The following is an 18085-nucleotide window of genomic DNA, read 5'->3' on the forward strand; positions in this document are numbered from 1 at the left end:
TAATGTCAGAAGCATGATGGCCTGCTTGTGGATGGCAAGGTTCCACAACAGCACTGTCTGACAACTAGATCATCTGTTTATGTAATGACAGTTGAGGGATAAATATTGACCCGGATATCAAAGTAATTGACCTGCTTTTCTTCAAAACATTTTCTTGTCATTTTTTTCTCCATCTATCTGAGGTCTTGCTCAGCCTTGGCCCCATATAAGACCTTGGTTAAGCATCTCAGCTGAAAGATAGCACATCTCACAGTGTTGCACTCATCTGAAACATTATCTCTGGTATTTGTACTCAAAGTTTGGAGTTGGACTTAAACTGAGGTTCCTGTCCAGTTGCAAGAATTTTGTGAACTGAGCCAAAATGGGCATGGCTTCCCAATCGGTTCACCTGTCCTCTGAGCTCATGCAGGGGAATAGATCTCAAACAGTGTCATTGGTACTTCTCCAGGGTGTTGAAGTGGTACCTATATGTAGTCTTAAATTTAGGGCAAAATCAATTTCAAATCCAGGTATAGTCTTCAAATGTTGATCTTTTTCTGACAATTTCTCCAGGTCGACTTTGGTGTTCTGTTGCACAAATTTTTTGTGGACAAGTACCTTTCAGAGAGCTATTCGACTTCCAGTCTGTTTGTTGGCACTCATTGCTGTTCTCCCCCTAACTGTTCAAAATGTCCAATTTTGTAACCCAAATACCAGATCATTTCATTGGTTTGATGTCATCCCAAACAGAAAATTCAAATTCAATTGGATTTTGGTATCTGGGGCATAATTTAAACTGATTGGCCGAACTTGAATGTGTTTTTGTTCCATTGCAACACAGCACCAGCTATTTGTGTCAACCAAATGTTACATTTTTAAATCTTTCAGCACACTATTTGTTTCTCTCAGTTCTTGCCAGCTTCTCAGTCTCTCTCTTAAAGGTACAGTATACACCTACACCTTCATAAACCACCCCCCCGAAGGAAAAATGAGCTATCATAATGAAAAGATGGCTTCTTTTTTCTCTATTCCTTAACCACGTTACCAAGACATACATATGACTTTAATTAACTTCTTCCCAAATATAACACTGAATAGATATCAATCTCATCTATATCAGTTAAATATGCAATAACGCATCTGCGATTACATTTTCCCACCCGCAACATGGACGATTTGTAAATTAAAAGTCTGTAAAATAAGACTCCAACAAAAATAGTTTCTTTTTTTGTCTTTAAAGCATTCCAAGAATGTTAGAGGATTGTGATCCATGTACACAACCATCTCCGATACATTGTTCATGATGTACACATTAAAATGTTGTAAGGTCAGTACCAAACTCAAGAGTTCTTTTTCGATCATGGAGTATTTCTTCTGGTGGATGTTGAGTTTCTTTGAAAAGTAACCAACTGGCAGTTCAATCCTATCATCATCTTTGTGTCGCAGTACAGTGTCCTATGTCACGAGCATCAATGGCAATTTTGAAGGGTTTTGAAAAGTTTGATGCTGTGGTTAATATTGTTTATAAATATTTCAAATGCCTCCTGGCATTGTTCTGTCACTGAAACGTTGTGTTATTCTTCAGCAAATTGGTTAACGATGCCACTACACTGCTGAAGTTTGGAACAAATTTCCGATAGAATCTGTTTAGTCCCAAAAATTGAAGCACCTCTTTCTTCAAGGTTGGTCATGGAAATTCCTCGATGGCCTTTGTCTTTGCATTCCACGGGGTCAACCTTCCATGACCGAGGTTATGTCCCAAGCACATTACCTCTGCTTTTGCGAATTCAATTTTGTTTAAGTGTATCATCAATTTTGCTTCTTGTGGTCGTTCAAAGAACTCTGCCAACTGTACCATGTGATCTTTCCAGGACTTACTAAAGATCACTATATCATCCAAATAGACTACGCAGTTTGTTAACCCAGCCACAACTCTGATCATGGGTCTTTGGAATGTGGTGGGTGCATTCTTCATTCCAAAGGGTATCACTCTAAGTTGATATAGCCCATTTGGGGTTACAAACGCAGGATTTCTTTCACCATCTCTGATAAAGGTACCTGCCAGTAACTATGCAGTAAGTCTAACTTGGTGATGTAACTGAGTTGTCCACCTTTCTCGAGACAGTCCTCCAATCTCGGAATTGGATCTGAGTCCAATTTTGTAATGACATTGACCTTCTGATGATTCATGCAAAATCGTTGAGTCCCATTCCCTTTGGGAGCTAAGACGATCGGCGAACTCCACTTGCTCTGGCTCGCTTCAATGATGTCCTCATCGAGCATGACCTTCATTTCCTTCTGGACCTTGAAAGGATTAAGCAGATAGGGGTGTTGTTTTATCGGAATTGAATTTCTTACATCAACTTCATGTACAATGATAGAGGGATCTTGTCATTACACAGTCTGGGAAAATCCAAGCATCTTTTTCTTTTAACTACTTAGTTTCTTGGTCTTCCTTTGGCTTCTCCACAACAAGGGATGTCACTCCCACTTGGACACTGCTAAATAATTCCCAAGAACAAACTGAATTCCTGGAACTGACATTCTGTCAATCACTCCCATGTAACTTCCCCAGTCTTGAATTGGGACTTCAACCTGATCTTACATAGGGGAATGCTAAATTTCTGTCCATCTACCCCACAAATTACCACACTCTTGGGTAACAGATCAGAAAGAGTGCAAATTCGTTCATCTCTCACTATTAGAGACTGCTTAAATTCTGTATCTCTCAAAATTAGAACTTACGCCTTTCTCTGTGGGTAAACTTTACCCACAGAGGCAAATTCTTTCACGATATCAGCCTCTGACTGGGCTGTGCACTTTCCTGCAGCTCCTCTGCTCTTCTTGGGGTCTCCTTTACTACTTTCACTGATGCCACTGGCTTAGCTTCTTTTATCACATCTTTTCCCACAATGCCTTTCTTTAACGAGCAGCACTGTGACTTTACGTGTCCCACTTTACCACAGTGGACACACCTGAGGCCTTTCACCTCCTTTCCACCTTCTCGGGCTACTTTTTTTAACCTGTGGTAAATACTTACCAGTGTTGTCTACTCTTTGTTCCATCGTGCAGAATTTCCATTTCTCTCAACTTCTATCCCTTACAGGACGAAATTCTGGCTGGAAGCTTGTCTTGTGCACCAACATGTATTCATCTGCTAATTCTGCTGCCCTTCTCACTTCCTGAATGTTCTGTTACTCCACGTGAATTCTTACCACCTTTGGAAGTGCGTTTTTAAACTCCTCCAGCAGAATAATCTCTCTAAGAGCCTCATAGGCTATCTTTAAGGCCCACGCCCATCTATCAAAATAACTAAATTTAATTCTTTTGAATAAGTCTGACCTGGTTCCTTCTTTATGTTTCTGAACTGCTGTCTATATGGTTCTGGGACCAATTCATTAGCACTTATATTATCCTGTTTGACCTCTTCACAATTTCTTGACCCCTCATCTAACAGTGCAGCAAATACCTCACTAGCTCTGCTGACCGGTTTAGTCTGAACTAGCATTACCCATAAATCCTTGGACCAGTCCATCTGCCTAGCCAATTTTTCAAATGAAATAAAGAAGGCTTCAACATCTTTCTCATCAAAATATGGCAGAGTTTTGACATATTTGTATATATGAATACCTTCTGATTTAATCTCCATCCTGTTAGCTTGACTTTGCTGATTAAGTTGCAACTTCCGAAGTTCAAATTCTCTCTCTTTTTGCTCAGCTAAGAACCTTCTGTCTTTTTTTCTCTTCCTTCCCTCTCTCTCTCTCCCCCCTTCTTCCCTCTTTCTCTCTCCCTTTCTTCTCTCTCTCTTTGCTCAGCTTCGAACCTTCTCTCTCTTTTTACTCTCTCTCTTTCTCTCTTCCCTCTCCTGCTCTCTTTGTTTATCTTCTAACTCCAATTTCCTCAATTGTAATTTAAGATTTTCTAACTCTACTGCACTTGTCTGTTTCTCTGACACATCTTAGTGTTTGAGTAATTCCCTAATAAGTTCAGCTTTACTTTTGTCCTTAGTTAAACCCTGACTGAGTGTATTCACCTATCCGTGCCTCTCATGATCTTATAAGATCTCCCCTCAGTCTCCTTTGCTCTAAAGAAAGGATTCCTAGTTTGTCCAACCCCTCCCTGTAACTCAGAGTGCTGTGTCCTGCCAACATCCTTGTAAATTTCTTCTGCACTCTTTCCAGTTTAATAACATCGTCCCTGGAGCAAGGTGACCAAAACTGAACACAATATTCCAAGTGCGGCCTCACCAATGTACTGTATAACTGCAACATAAGTTCGCAACTTCTGTGCTCAAGGTCCTGACTGATGATGGCCAGTGTACCAAAAGCCTTCTTCATTGCTCTGTGTGGGAAAAAGGTCTGCCACCCTGCTCACCCACAGCATGGCCATATAAAAAACAACACAGAAGCCGGCCTATAAAATACAGAAATCAAGCCTGCCAACATATATAGAAACTACCCAGAGTGCCCCAGTCTTGACCAAACAGGCTAACATAAAAACCAGACATGGCCAAACCCCTTCCTAGATCAGAGAAGACACTCCCTAAAATGACTTTTCACAATCAGCTCCCAGCCCAATTAGCAGTGCAGTATCAACACCGTAAGGGAAGGCTCATTTCCCATTGAAATCAATACCACATAAACAAACAGGCAAACTCCAGAAGACTTCGCTCGCAGGAGGAACACAATGGACACACCTGGATGCCAGGAGAAGGGACATTTGCACATATTCGCATGGACGGGAAATACAATGAAGAATCTTCTAGAAGACATTCTCACCCATTCATGGAGATGGCTGGAATCTCCTGTGTCAATTATGAATGAATTGCTACTGTCAGATACTTGATTAATTTCCATTTAGTTTATTTTTGTTTTAATCTCTTTACAATTTTCACAATTGTACTGTAACTGCTTCACAATTATCACCTTTGCGTTGTACCTCTATAAAAATATGCCTACACTTTTGTTCGGGGAAGAGCATTTGGCCATCTGTGCAAAGAATCAGTTCTGTGTCAGCTTGGTCAATTTCTCTTGCAATATTGCTTTGTATCATAAACTGCTTGCCAATTTCACTGTGATCCTTGTTTGTGGGCTCAATTCTCTGACACTGTGTCTACCTGTGACTCCATTTTCAGAGAACTGTGCACCTGAACTCCAAGGTCCCTTTGTTCCACTATACTCCTTAAGGTCCGACCATTCACCATGAAACTCCTGTCTTGATTTGACATTCCAAAACACAAGATCTCACTCTTACCTATATTAAACTCCATTTGTCATTTCTCGCCCCACTTCCCTAGCTGATCAAGTTTCTGCTGCAATTTCTGACAACCTTCCTCACTCTCCATGATGCCGCCTATTTTACTGTCATCAGCAAACTTACTAATCATGCCATGTACATTCTCGTCCAAATCATTGATATAGATTTCAAACAGTAATGGGCCCAGCACTTACCCCGAGGCATTCCACTAGTTACAGGCTTCCAGTTTGACAAGCATCCTTTCACTATTGCCCTCTGCTTCCTCCCATCAAGCCAATTTTGTAATCAATTTGCCAGTCGCTCTGGATTTCATGCGATCTAACCTTCCCGAGCAGCCAACCAGGTGGAACCTGATCAAAGGCCTTATTGAAATCCATATAGACTACGTCTACTGCCCTGTCCTCGTCAACCTTCCTGGTCACTTCATCAAAGAACTCTAACAAATTTGTGAGGCATGATCTCCCTCGCACAAAGCCATGTTGACTATTCCTAATTAAACCCTGTCTTTCCAAAGGCCTATATATCTTATCTCTCAGAATCTTCTCAAGGAACTCACCTACCACAGATGTTAGGCTTATAGGTCTATAGTTCCCAGGCTTTTCTTTGCAGCCCTTTCTTGAATAAGGGCACAACATTCGCTACAATATTAGAAGAGAATAGCATCGGGAAATCGCAGATGGAGTTTAATTCAGATAAATGTGAGATGTTGTATTTTGGTCAGGCAAATCAGGGTTGGACATACACAGTTAATGGTAGGGATCTGGGGAGTGTTGTCAAAACGAGAGACGTCGGGGTTCAGGTGCATAGTTCCTTGAATGTGGCATCACAGATAGACAGGGTGGTGTAGAAGGCCTATGGTACATTGCCTTTGTTGGTCAGACCATTGAGTACAGGAGTTGGGACATCACGTTACAGATATGCGAGGCCACATTTGGAGTATTGCATACAGTGCTGGTCACCTGGTATAGGAAGGATGTTATTAAACTGGAAAGAATGCAGAAAGATGTTACCAGGACTCGAGTGTTTGAATTAGAAGGAGAGGCTGGATAGTTTGGGACTTTTTGCCCTGGAGTGTAGGAAGCTGACGATCACCTGATAGAGGAGAAAGTGAGGACTGCAGATGCTGGAGATCAGAGCTGAAATGTGTTGCTAGAAAAGCGCAGCAGGTCAGGCAGCATCCAAGGAGCAGGAGAATCGACATTTCGGGCATGAGCCCTTCTTCAGGAATCTTTCAGGAACCTTTCAGGAAACGTCGATTCTCCTACTCCTTGGATGCTGCCTGACTTGCTGCACTTTTCCAGCAACACATTTTCAGTGATAACCTGATAGAGGTTTATAAAAGGGCATAGATCAGGTGAATAGCCAAGGTTGTTTCCTCCAGGATCGGGGAGTCCAAAGCTCAAGACTCTAGGTTTTAGGTGAGAGGGGAAAAATTGTTAAGGAACCTGAGGGGCAACATTTTTACATAATGGGTGGTGCTTATATAGAATGAGCTGCCAGAGGATGTGGTGGATGCAGCAACAACATTTAAAAGGCATTTGGACAAATGGGCCAAACGCAGGCAAAGTTCACTTTAGCAAACCTGGTCAGCATGGACGAGTTCTGCTGAAGTGACTGTATACCTCTGAACCTCTATCTCGGTGGAGAGAAAGTAGAGTTAACATTTTGGGTCCAGTGACTGATTGTAACTGTGAAAAGTTGATATGTGTGCTGAAAATAGGGTGGGATGAGGAGTAAACAGTAGTTGGAAATGGAGCCCAGAGAAAACAACAGTTGGATAGAATTAGGAATGAGTAAATGAGAGACGTCGGGGTTCAGGTGCATAGTTCCTTGAATGTGGCATCACAGATAGACAGGGTGGTGTAGAAGGCCTATGGTACATTGCCTTTGTTGGTCAGACCATTGAGTACAGGAGTTGGGACATCACGTTACAGATATGCGAGGCCACATTTGGAGTATTGCATACAGTGCTGGTCACCTGGTATAGGAAGGATGTTATTAAACTGGAAAGAATGCAGAAAGATGTTACCAGGACTCGAGTGTTTGAATTAGAAGGAGAGGCTGGATAGTTTGGGACTTTTTGCCCTGGAGAGAATTAATAACTGCTAATGGGGACCATTAGTATATGACAGTTGTGGAAGCAGCCCATGTGGTGACATGGTGTGGTGTGGGGTTTAGGGTAAGGACATATGAAAAGGTGCTACGGCTCTAAAGTTATTGAAGTCGATATCGACTTCACAAGGTTACGGGCTTCTCAAGCAGAAAATGTGTTGTTCTTCTCGCTTGGACTGAGTTTCACTGGAGCACTGTAGCAAGCTTTAGACAGAAATGTTGGCCAGAAAACAGGGTTGGATTATGAAGTGGCTGGCAACAGAAAACTCAGGGTCATTACAGAATGTAGATGTTCTGCAAAGTGGTCAGTCGGCATTTCATTTCCTTAATGTAGAGGAGACCACATTGTGAGCAGTGAATACATGTTAGAAACGAAAACCGAAATTACTCGATCGTTAACCGTCCCCACTGCCTCGGCCACACCCCTCCTTTGTTTTCCTGAGCCTCCCGGGTATCACTCGCTCAAGCCGCGCGGGGCGACAAGCAAGGAATCAGGGACTGCCGAACTCGGCAGGGTGCACCTTCTCCGATGTCCTTCCTCAGCTCCCCTTGCGGCCGGAGTGTTGACCGGACGAGCCCCCAAGTTGTTAGAAACGAAAATTGCTTCTTAATAATCGCTCTAGACAAATTCAGGAAAACAAAGCTTTATTGGCAAGTCTGCAGAGCTGGGCAGCCTTCTGAGTAAAAGGCGCGCTGAGGCTTACAAAGTTTCTCATTATATACAGCACAAGTCCCTCCCCTCCTTGGTTCTAACGAGCCATGAGGTTCACATTCTTAAAAACATCATTATTCTCCAACTTGCATCCTTATCACAAAGTCTGCAACAAATGTCTCCAGACCCTCCCCTTCCTGGCTCTTAACGAGCCATGAGGTTCACATTCTTAAAAACATCATTATTCTCCAACTTGCATCCTTATCACAAAGTCTGCAACAAATATCTCCAGACCCTAGAGGTGTTGTTTTTCTCTCCCTGTAGTCTTATCAGTCAAAGACTTATTCTTCTCTGTCTGTGCTAACGGTCTTATCAATCTGTAGCAGATGTCTCTGTATCAATCTGTAGCAGATGTCTCTCGAGTCGTTTCCCTGTCCTGCAGTCTTTATCAGTCAAGGACTCATCCTTCCCTGCCTGTGTTTATGGTTTCATCAATCAAGGGCCTGTTTGTTTTTACTCTGCTCACAAACTGCATGCACAATTGTAAACTATTCTACTTTTGAGTATACAAAATGTTTTAAGAAAGCAAAAGTCTAATGTTTTTAGAAAAGAAGTCACTCTGCTCACAAACTGCATGCACAATTGTAAACTATTCTACTTTTGAGTATACAAAATGTTTTAAGAAAGCAAAAGTCTAATGTTTTAGAAAAGAAGCAAAAGTTTTATCTTTTATTATAGATCAGTCTGTGGTCTAGGCACATCTTAAAGTTGCAAACCGAAATTACCTCTCACAATACAGTAGACCTCTCTTCACCCTATTTTTAGCATACGTGACAACTTTCTCTTAGCTAAAATTAGTTTTGAGGAGGGGTCACTGAACCTGACATGTAAATTCTTCTTTCCCTCCACAGTTGCTGCCAGACCTGCTGAGTTTTTTTTCCAGCAGTTTGTAGTTTTGTTTCTGATTTCAGCATCTGCAGTGCTTTGTTTTTGTTTTGTTCAGTGAGCGAACTGATCCCCATCATAACAGTGGAGTCGTGGTAGATTGGAGTCTGAAATAGCAACCAACAAGGGAATTTCCACATGGAGCTTGTAACCTCCAGAGGACAGGGGGCGCTCTCAGACCGGACTCAGCCTGTCACACCGAGGCTGCCATCTTGGAGCCGGAGCACCTCGTTGTCGGGGGAGGGTGGAGTTAAGGTCCTGGTTGAGAGTTTGCCGGAAACAAACTCAATAAAACCAACACAAAAACAAAATACTGCTAATGCTGACCATTTCAAATCAAACTGAACAGCATGATTCGGGTTTGGACCTGAGGCGTTAACCCTGTGTTGGTGTCTATTGATGTGGCTTGGCCTGCTGAGTATTTCTCCTTGTGTTTTTATGTCTTTATTTCAGTCAGAAGCCATCAAAAGGAGGAATCGAGAAATCAACTCAAATTTGGCGGCGGGAATAAACAGAAGGCTGAAGCTCTACATGATTTAAAGCTGACCATTTCCCCAGTCACAAACACTATTTCACTGATTTGTTGGTATTGCTTGTTCCCTCGTCTGTTTTCATGAAAGTTTCAAATCAACTCCAAAACATATCTAACCGCAAAAATCCAAACTTTCCTCCGTTGGAAACATCAAAATTCACTGTCGAGTAATGATTCCAATCCAAATGGACACAGACAAGTTTATACTTAAGTCATAATCTGTGCACCATAAAGTGATGCTGAATTTGGAAAGTGCCTGATTTGTCCATTCTCTGTGGCAAGATAGGTTTCCTCTGAGTATTGTTCCAGGCTGGCCGTGGTGTGTTCCCAACAGGCGCAAGACAAAGTCAGTTTCCAGTCTGACTTTTGTGAACACTAATCCTTGGTGTTGGTAATTGTTAACAACTTCAAACTTGGCTCAATGAACTTGACCGTATGCAATTGAATATTAGATTTGACAGCTTGGATGTACCATCATTTGGGTGATGAGTTGCTCACTGATCCATCAATGAAATAGTAAAATTTAAATAAATTTGTTGACTTAAAAATTGTGCTCATTTTGAGAGAAGATAATACCTTCATCAAATGGTTGTTATTGTAAAGCTGTTCTGTTCTGTGCTTTTTGCCTTATTTATCTAATGTACTGTCTCTCCTTTCCCAGTTGTTACCTGATGCTGTGACCTCTCTGCCAGTATGGCTGACTTCCTAGCTGAATTGTGTGACACTGATCGTTCTAACCCATTTCCGGTGTGGGACAATGGTAGTGTTGGGTATTGCTTCACTCAACTCGTCCTTAATGTACTGCCGCACACAGCTCTGGCTCTTGCCAGCGCCTGCTATCTTAATACCCCTCGGTATGTAAACTTCTCAACAATGTTATTGCTCTGTCTCAAACGAGGGACCTTGTGCATGGTAGGAGCCTGTGACGACCAATGCATTGCTGAAACATGATTCTGTGCTAGTATATTGAGTTGATCAATTCCAAGTGTGGAGTTTAATGTTTTAATTTGATGACTTTGTTTTCGTTCAGAGATTATAAGGGTTCGTTCAAAGGGGTTGTGTTCTGAGAGAATGAAGTTGTACAGTGACAGAGTATTAAATAGTTGGGCAAGATTAGTATAATTTAGGCATTGGTCCCATGAAAATCTTGTATTCGTGTTCCTTACCTGTGTTTTTCCCTCTATTGCTCTGAGTTTTTGGGCATTGTGTTCCCTCTCTGTGGCACGTTAAATGGCCATTATTTGTGTGAAACCTGGCACTGTGCCAGAAGGGTATTCACATGTGGAAGGGGCATCATAGCTATTTCCCATTCTATCCTCTGTGCTCTTGCTGAGCACATTAGTGCATTTTCCATGAAGGCCGTTATTGCTTATTAATCAGGAACAAGCACTATAGGTGGTTGTGATTTTTGAGAAGATTTTTGCTCAGGTTGAGGTTTGGCTTGTAATCTTGCTTGCTAAGCTGGTAGGTTTTTTCTCAGATATTTTGTCGCCATGCTAGGTAACATCATCAGTAAACCACCAGTGTAGCGCTGGTGTTCTGTCCAGCTTTCTATTTACGTGCCTTGGTCTGTTAAAGTGGGTGAGACTATTTCTGGTTCTTTTCCTCAGAGGTTGATAAATGGGGACCAGATCAATGTGTTTATTCATGGAGATCCGGTTGGAATGCCAGGTCTTTAGGAATTCCCGTGTGTGTCTCGGTTTCACCTGTCCTAGGATGTATGTGTTGTCCCAGTTGAAGTGGTCTGTAGCCTTTTTTTGTGTGTATGTAAGGATACTAGTGGTAGCTGGCTTTGTCTTTTGGTGGCTAGTTGGTGTTTGTGTATCCTGGTGGCTAGTTTCCTGCCACTCTGTCCGATGTAGTGTTTGTTACAGTCCTTGCAGGGTATTTTGTAAATGACTTTGGTTTTGCTGTTTAATTTTACAGGGTCCTTTGGGTTCGTCAGTAGCTGTTTCAGAGTGTTGGTAGGTTTATGGGCTACCATGATGCTAAGGGGTCAGAGTAGTCTGGTAGTCACCTCCGAGATGTCTTTGATATATGGTAGTGTGGTTAGAGTTCCTGGATGTGTTGTGTCCACTTGTTTGAGATTGTTGTTTCAGAATTGGCGAACTGTTTATCAGGCACCCATTCTTCTTGAATACACGATACACCTATCGTGTTTCCTGGGTGCTGCAGTGTGTTGTGGCCCATTTTAATAATGTCCCCAGACCCATAGTCTCACTCCCTGGCACACTGACATGCAGGCTAGCAAAGGAACTTCACTGTAAACTGAAATACCCAGGAGAAGGCTCACGCCACTGCACCCACTCCACCCAAGAATTCCTGAATATCAAAGACACCAAGATAGAAGAGGATGAAGTCATGGTTTCCTTCGACATAATGGCTTGATTCACATCAATTAACACGAGCGTGGCCAAAGAAATACTACCCTCACTACTAGACAAACCAAGGACACAAAGCCCAGGTAGCACCAACTCCATCCTCAAGCTAGTAGACCTGTGCCCCACTACCCACTTCCCCTTCAGTGACAAGACCTACAAACAAGTCAACGGGACGGCCATGGGATCACCAATATCAGCAAGAGAACAGCAACACACTCCCCTTCCTAGATGTCACAGTGGAATGTACAGTTAATGGAGAACTGCAGACCACTGTCTACAGAAAAGGAACACACACAGACCAGATACTTAAGTACAGAAGCAATCATCCCAACACCCACAACAGAGCTGCATCAGGACATTATTTAAACAGGCCACAACACACTGCAGCACCCAGGAACTATGAGTGGCTGAAGAAAAATATTCTTCAGAAACCCTCGCCACACTACCATATATCAAAGACATCTCGGAGCTGACTACCAGACTACTGTACCCCTTGGCATCACGGTAACCAACAAACCTACCAACACACTGAAACAGCTACTGCTGAACCTGAAGGACCCTGTACCAATCACCAGCAAAACGCAAGTCTTTTCCAAAATACCCTGCAAGGATTGTAACAAACACGACACAAGACATACTGGTAGAAAATGAGCGACCAGGATAAGTGAATGCCAACTAGCTACGAAAAAGTATGACCCACTATCACTACTATCCTTACGTACAGATGAAAGACACCACTTCAATTGGGACAACACAGCCATCCTAGGACAGACTAAACAGAGACACTCACGGGAATTCCTAGAGACCTGACATTCAAACTGGATCTCCATCAATAAACACATCGATTTGGACCCCATTTACCAACTTCTGAGAAAAAGAACTGGGGAGACTGGTTAGCACGGTTAGATCTCATGGAGTACAGGGAGAATTGGCCATTTCGATACAGAATTGGCTCGAAGATAGAAGACAGAGGGTGGTGGTGGAGGGTTGTTTTTCAGACTGGAGGCCTGTGACCAGTGGAGTGCCACAAGGATCGATGCTGGGTCCACTACTTTTCATCATTTATATAAATGATTTGGATGTGAGCATAAGAGGTACTATTAGTAAGTTTGCTGATGACACCAAAATTGGAGGTGTAGTGGACAATGAAGAAAGATACCTCGGATTACAACAGGATCTTGATCAGATGGGTCAATGGGCTGAGGAGAGGCAGATGGAGTTTAATTTAGATAAATGCAAGATGCTGCGTTTTGGAAAAGCAAATCTTAGCAGGACTTATACACTTAACGGTAAGCTCCTAGGGAGTGTTGCTGAACAAAGAAATCTTGGAGTGCAGGTTCATAGCTCCTTGAGAGTAGAGTCGCAGGTAGATAGGGTAGTGAAGAAGGCGTTTGGTTTGCTTTCCTTTATTGGTCAGAGCATTGAGTATAGGAGTTGGGAGGTCATGTTGCTGCTATACTGAATGTTGGTTCGGCTATTTTTGGAATACTGCGTGCAATTCTAGTCTCCTTCCTATCAGAAGGATGTTGTGAAACTTGAAAGGGTTCAGAAAAGATTTACAAGGATGTTGCCAGGGTTGGAGTATTTGAGCTATAGGGAGAGGCTGAACAGGCTGGGGCTGTTTTTCCTGTAGTGTCAGAGGCTGAGGGATGACCTTAGGAGAAATTTATAAAATCATGAGGGGCATGGATGGGATAAATAAAAGTGTTTTTCCTGGGTTGGGGGTGACCAGAACTAGAGGGCATAGGTTTAGGGTGAGAGAGGAAAGATATAAAAGAGTCCTAAGGGACAACTTTTTCACACAGAGGGTGGTATGTGTATGGAATGAGCTGCCAGAGGATGTGGTGGAGGCTGGTACAATTGCAACATTTAAGAGGCATTTGGATGGGTATATGAATAGGAAGGGTTTGGAGGGATATGGGCCGGGTGCTGGCAGGTGGGACTAGATTGATTTGGGATATCTGGTCGGCATGGATGGGTTGGACCGAAGGGTCTGTTTCGTGCTGTACATCTCTATGATTCTTTGACTCCATTACCAAGACACACAACTAGAAAGCGGGACAACCACAGTGCTTCACCGGAGGCTCACTGATTATGTTACCTAGCATGGTGATGGAACATCTGAAAACAAACCTTCCAGCTCAGCGAGCAAACTTACAACCTTAACTGTAGATTTTTTTTCCTTTAAGCGCCAAATTATATACATTAAATATAAGAGAAGGAAGCACAGAAGGAAACAAAAACCTTACTGAGTTGTGGAATTCACTCCCTGGGTTATCTCGTTGGATAATTAGTTGAAGAGACATGAATAAATTTGAAAAAAATGGAGTGAACTATCTTGTCTGTAACTGCTGATGTGACTGGTTGGCCTATCAGCCTGTTTCTCCTTTGTAATTTATAGAAGAAGAGTTAATTTAAATCAACTTAACAACAAGTTTATTATATACATTCAAAATTTTTGAAAAATCTTGAAAATGATCATGTGTACCACCTACATGGTGATAATTAGATTCTTGACAGAATGGAAAGCGAAATGGTGCAGCCAATAAAACAAGAAGATTCTGGAATTTGGTGCTCAGTTCTCATGTCCATTGAGAAAGGCTCCAGGTTGATGGTTGTAAACAAAGAAAAAAATGCCCCTGATGAAGTCAGGTTGCTGTTCTGATGTTGTAGCTCACTTGCATCTTATGTGTTGTAAAGGGCATGTTTTGTGGCAGCTGAATGCTGGACTTGAGTTTGGGGTGTTTATTACTCACGCTGATGCCCAAAACCATCATAAGTGCTGATATCACATACTTTAATAACAAAAATATAGTAATTTAAAATCTCCTGAATTTGATTTCTTTTTCTTGCAGATCCCGCTGGCAGAGTTTCACCTGGAGCTGGGAATGTAGGATTATCATCTCCTTCATTCAGGTGGCTCTTTTCCTCTTTGACGTGGTGACAGTCATCTTTTTTCCGAACTTAAAAACTCTGTGGCTCGAGGTACTGGTGGACTCTGTTGCTGTCATAGCCTGGCTTATCCATGGACTGGCAGTGGTTGCGCTCAGTAAGTCTCAGTATGGCCGCTCGCTGGGTCCAGCAATATTGCCTTTCTTTGCGGTCCTGCCTGCCCCTGCATTAATTATCATTCTGATCGCTGATTGTCAGACTGGACAGGTCACATGCTCCGATTACCTTTCCAGCTGGTTGAGATTCCTTTTGATCTGTGCAGAATTAACTTTGCTCCTTGTTTATCTGGTTGTGCTGGTCGCTTCCCAGCCTGGAAGAGATGAAATGAACCCAGAACAGGAGCCATTGTTGCAAGATCAGTCTGCAGGGTCTGAAGGAGAGATTATGGCTGAAGATGGAGCCAACTGGATCTCTCACCTTTTCTACCTCTGGATGAACCCTATCATGAAGCGTGGCTACAAGTTGCAGATTAACCAGCCCAATGATGTTTACCAGCTACCATTGAAACTTAGGACCCATGACATTGAAGAGCATTTTCAGAAATGCTGGCAGAAGTGTGTGTTGGAGGAGGCATCTAAACAAGAAAAGAAACAACGCAAGTCAAAATCTGATGGTAATCAGAGTATTGATAGCCGTCAGCACATCCGCAGAAGTTCTTGGCATGACCAGCAGACGTCTGAGGCAGCTCAGAAAGATGCCACATCTCCGAATGTCACCAAGGAAGTGCATCTGCTCTCTGTTTTGAATAAGGCCTTTGGCTGTCGTTTTTATTCCCTTGGGCTGTTAAAGTTCATAGGCAGCATGTTAGGCTTTGCAGGACCACTTCTTTTAAACTTGCTGGTGACTTTTATGGAGTCGGACACACAACAAATGACCAAGGGCATCTGGTATGCACTGGGATTGTTTCTCAGCACTTTTATTGGTGCTGTTCTCCTCAACCAGTTCAATTACCGAGTCATGACCATCAGCCTGATGGTCCGTTCAGCTCTAATATCTGCAATCTACCGCAAATCTCTGCGGGTCAACACGACCACTCTGTCCACATTCTCCGTGGGGGAGATTGTTAACTTCATGAGCACTGACACAGACCGGATTGTGAATTTCTTTCCTATCTTCCATGACTTGTGGAGCTTACCCTTTCAGTTTGGTATCACTCTCTATCTTCTGTACCAGCAGGTTGGTGTAACCTTCCTAGGAGGCCTTGTGATAGGCTTACTGCTGGTGCCATTAAACAAGCTCATTGCCAGCAAAATTATGGAGAATAGCAAGAAACATCTGGGACAGAAAGACTCCAGGGTCAGGGTAAGTCTTAGGTAGATTTGTGTAGAGTTTACTGAAAAACAGTGAGCCATTCTGTGCGATAGTTTACAGCAATATTTATGCTTTGTGCGAGTCTTTTCTCATCTCGCTTCATCTGACTTTTATTGGCATATTATTCCTTTTCTACCACGTGTAAGTTCCCCTTCAAGCCACTGCACCTTCAGTTTGACCGTATCCTGTGCAGCTCCCTTTTTTTTGGTAAAGATAAGGATTCAAAGAAACATACGGCCCTTTGAGCCAGCACCACCATTCAATATGACTATGGCTGATCACGCAATGTCAGTATTCCATATGGCTTTCTCTCCATATGCCTTGATCCCTTTACTCGCAAAGGCCGTGCCCAGTTCCCACTTGAATATATCTAATGACCTGGCCCCAACAGCTTTCTGTGGGAGAGAATTCCACAGATTCCCAACTCTCTGAGTGAAGACATTCTTCCTCATCTCCGTCTTGAATGGCTTACCCCTTATTCTTAGAATGTGATCTGTAGTTCTGGACTTCCCCAATGTCAGGAAGATTCTTCCTGCATCTAGCCTGTCCAGTCCTATTAGGATTTTATATGTTCCTACAATATCTCCCTCTCATTCTTCCTAATTCCTGGAGTACAAGCCCAGTCGATCCAGCTTTCCTTTATATGTCCGCCCTGCCATCCTAGGAATTGAGGGGTGATAAATATAGGACAGATGTCAGAGGTAGTTTCTTTACTCAGAGAGTAGTAGGGGCATGGAACGCACTGCCTGCAACAATAGTAGACTTGCCAACTTTAAGGGCATTTAAATGGTAATTGAATAGACATATGGACGAGAATGGAATAATGTCGGTTAGATGGGCTTCAGATTGGTTCCACAGGTCGGCGCAACATCGAGGGCCAAAGGGCCTGTACAGGGCTGTAATGTTCTATGTTCTATGCATCAGTCTGATTACAGTCTCTGACCCCATGCACCAATCCTTTTTGGCCCAGCACAGCTCTACTTTTTAGCCCCAGTTTACTATTTAAATGCTGATCGAAGACTTTTAGTGTCCCCTTTACATTAATTGCCTGTCTCTTGTAATATTCTTTTTTTGCTAAAACTTCCTGCTTGAACCTCCTGTGTCTTCATTCTTTGTTGTGTTATTCACATGACACCTATTTTGAGCATCCTTTTTCTTCTTCACCTCAATCTTTATTTCTTTTGATATCCATGGAGTTCTGGATTTGCTCATTTAGCTTTTCCTTCCTGACTTTGCAAAACTATCCCTTCTTTATAGGCAATCCAACCTTCAGTTATGGTTTTGCCCGCCAATCTTTCATTCCAATCTATGTGGATGAGATTAATTCTTACCCCTTAAACATTTGTTAATAATATTTTGGATTAGTCCTTACTTTTTTCTGTAGGGAACCTAAATATTTCAGTCCCTGGTTTATGTTGTCTAAATGTCCCCACAGTGTTCCCCCACTGAACTATTTTGGTCTCTTCATTTTCAAGAACCGTGCCTTGCAATGCCTCCTTTATTATGCACTGGACTATACTGCTATCATTCCTGATGAAGGGCTTTTGTCCGAAACATTGATTTTCCAGCTTCTCGGATGCTGCCTGACCTGCTGTGCTTTTCCAGCACCACTCTAATCTAGACTCTGATGTCCAGCATCTGCAGTCCTCACTTTTGCCTATACTGTTATCAAAGCATTTCTCCTGAATCAAAGGAACTCTTGCTTTTCTCTGTCCTTTACATGACTTATAATGAAAGGAATAGTTAAGATAGAAGCAGGGAGTTATTTCCATTGCAGGTGAATCTAAGACGACAGGGCATAGCCTCAAAATTAGGGAGGGAGATCAGAGTGGTGCTGGAAAAGCACAGGAAGTCAGGCAGCATCCGAGGAGCAGGAAAATCGACGTTTCAGGCAAAAGCCCTTCATCAGGAATCTGATTGCTGATGAAGGGCTTTTGCCCGAAGCGTTGATTTTCCTACACCTCG

General features: G+C 42.6%; 1 protein-coding gene across 1 annotated transcript in view; it reads left to right on the forward strand.

Annotated features, from left to right (window-relative positions):
• The first annotated feature begins 9176 nt into the window (after window positions 1–9176).
• abcc10 (ATP-binding cassette, sub-family C (CFTR/MRP), member 10) overlaps window positions 9177–18085 on the forward strand; it is a 306950-nt gene continuing 298041 nt past the window's right edge. The window contains exons 1-3 of the mRNA XM_072548805.1: window positions 9177–9530; window positions 10138–10330; window positions 14713–16111. Of these exons, the coding sequence (XP_072404906.1) occupies window positions 10170–10330; window positions 14713–16111 (1560 nt within the window). The 5' untranslated portion in view covers window positions 9177–9530; window positions 10138–10169. The remainder of the gene's footprint in view (window positions 9531–10137; window positions 10331–14712; window positions 16112–18085) is intronic.

The sequence above is a fragment of the Chiloscyllium punctatum genome, chromosome 3 (assembly GCF_047496795.1).
Source record: "Chiloscyllium punctatum isolate Juve2018m chromosome 3, sChiPun1.3, whole genome shotgun sequence".
NCBI classification, from domain to species: Eukaryota; Metazoa; Chordata; class Chondrichthyes; order Orectolobiformes; family Hemiscylliidae; genus Chiloscyllium; species Chiloscyllium punctatum.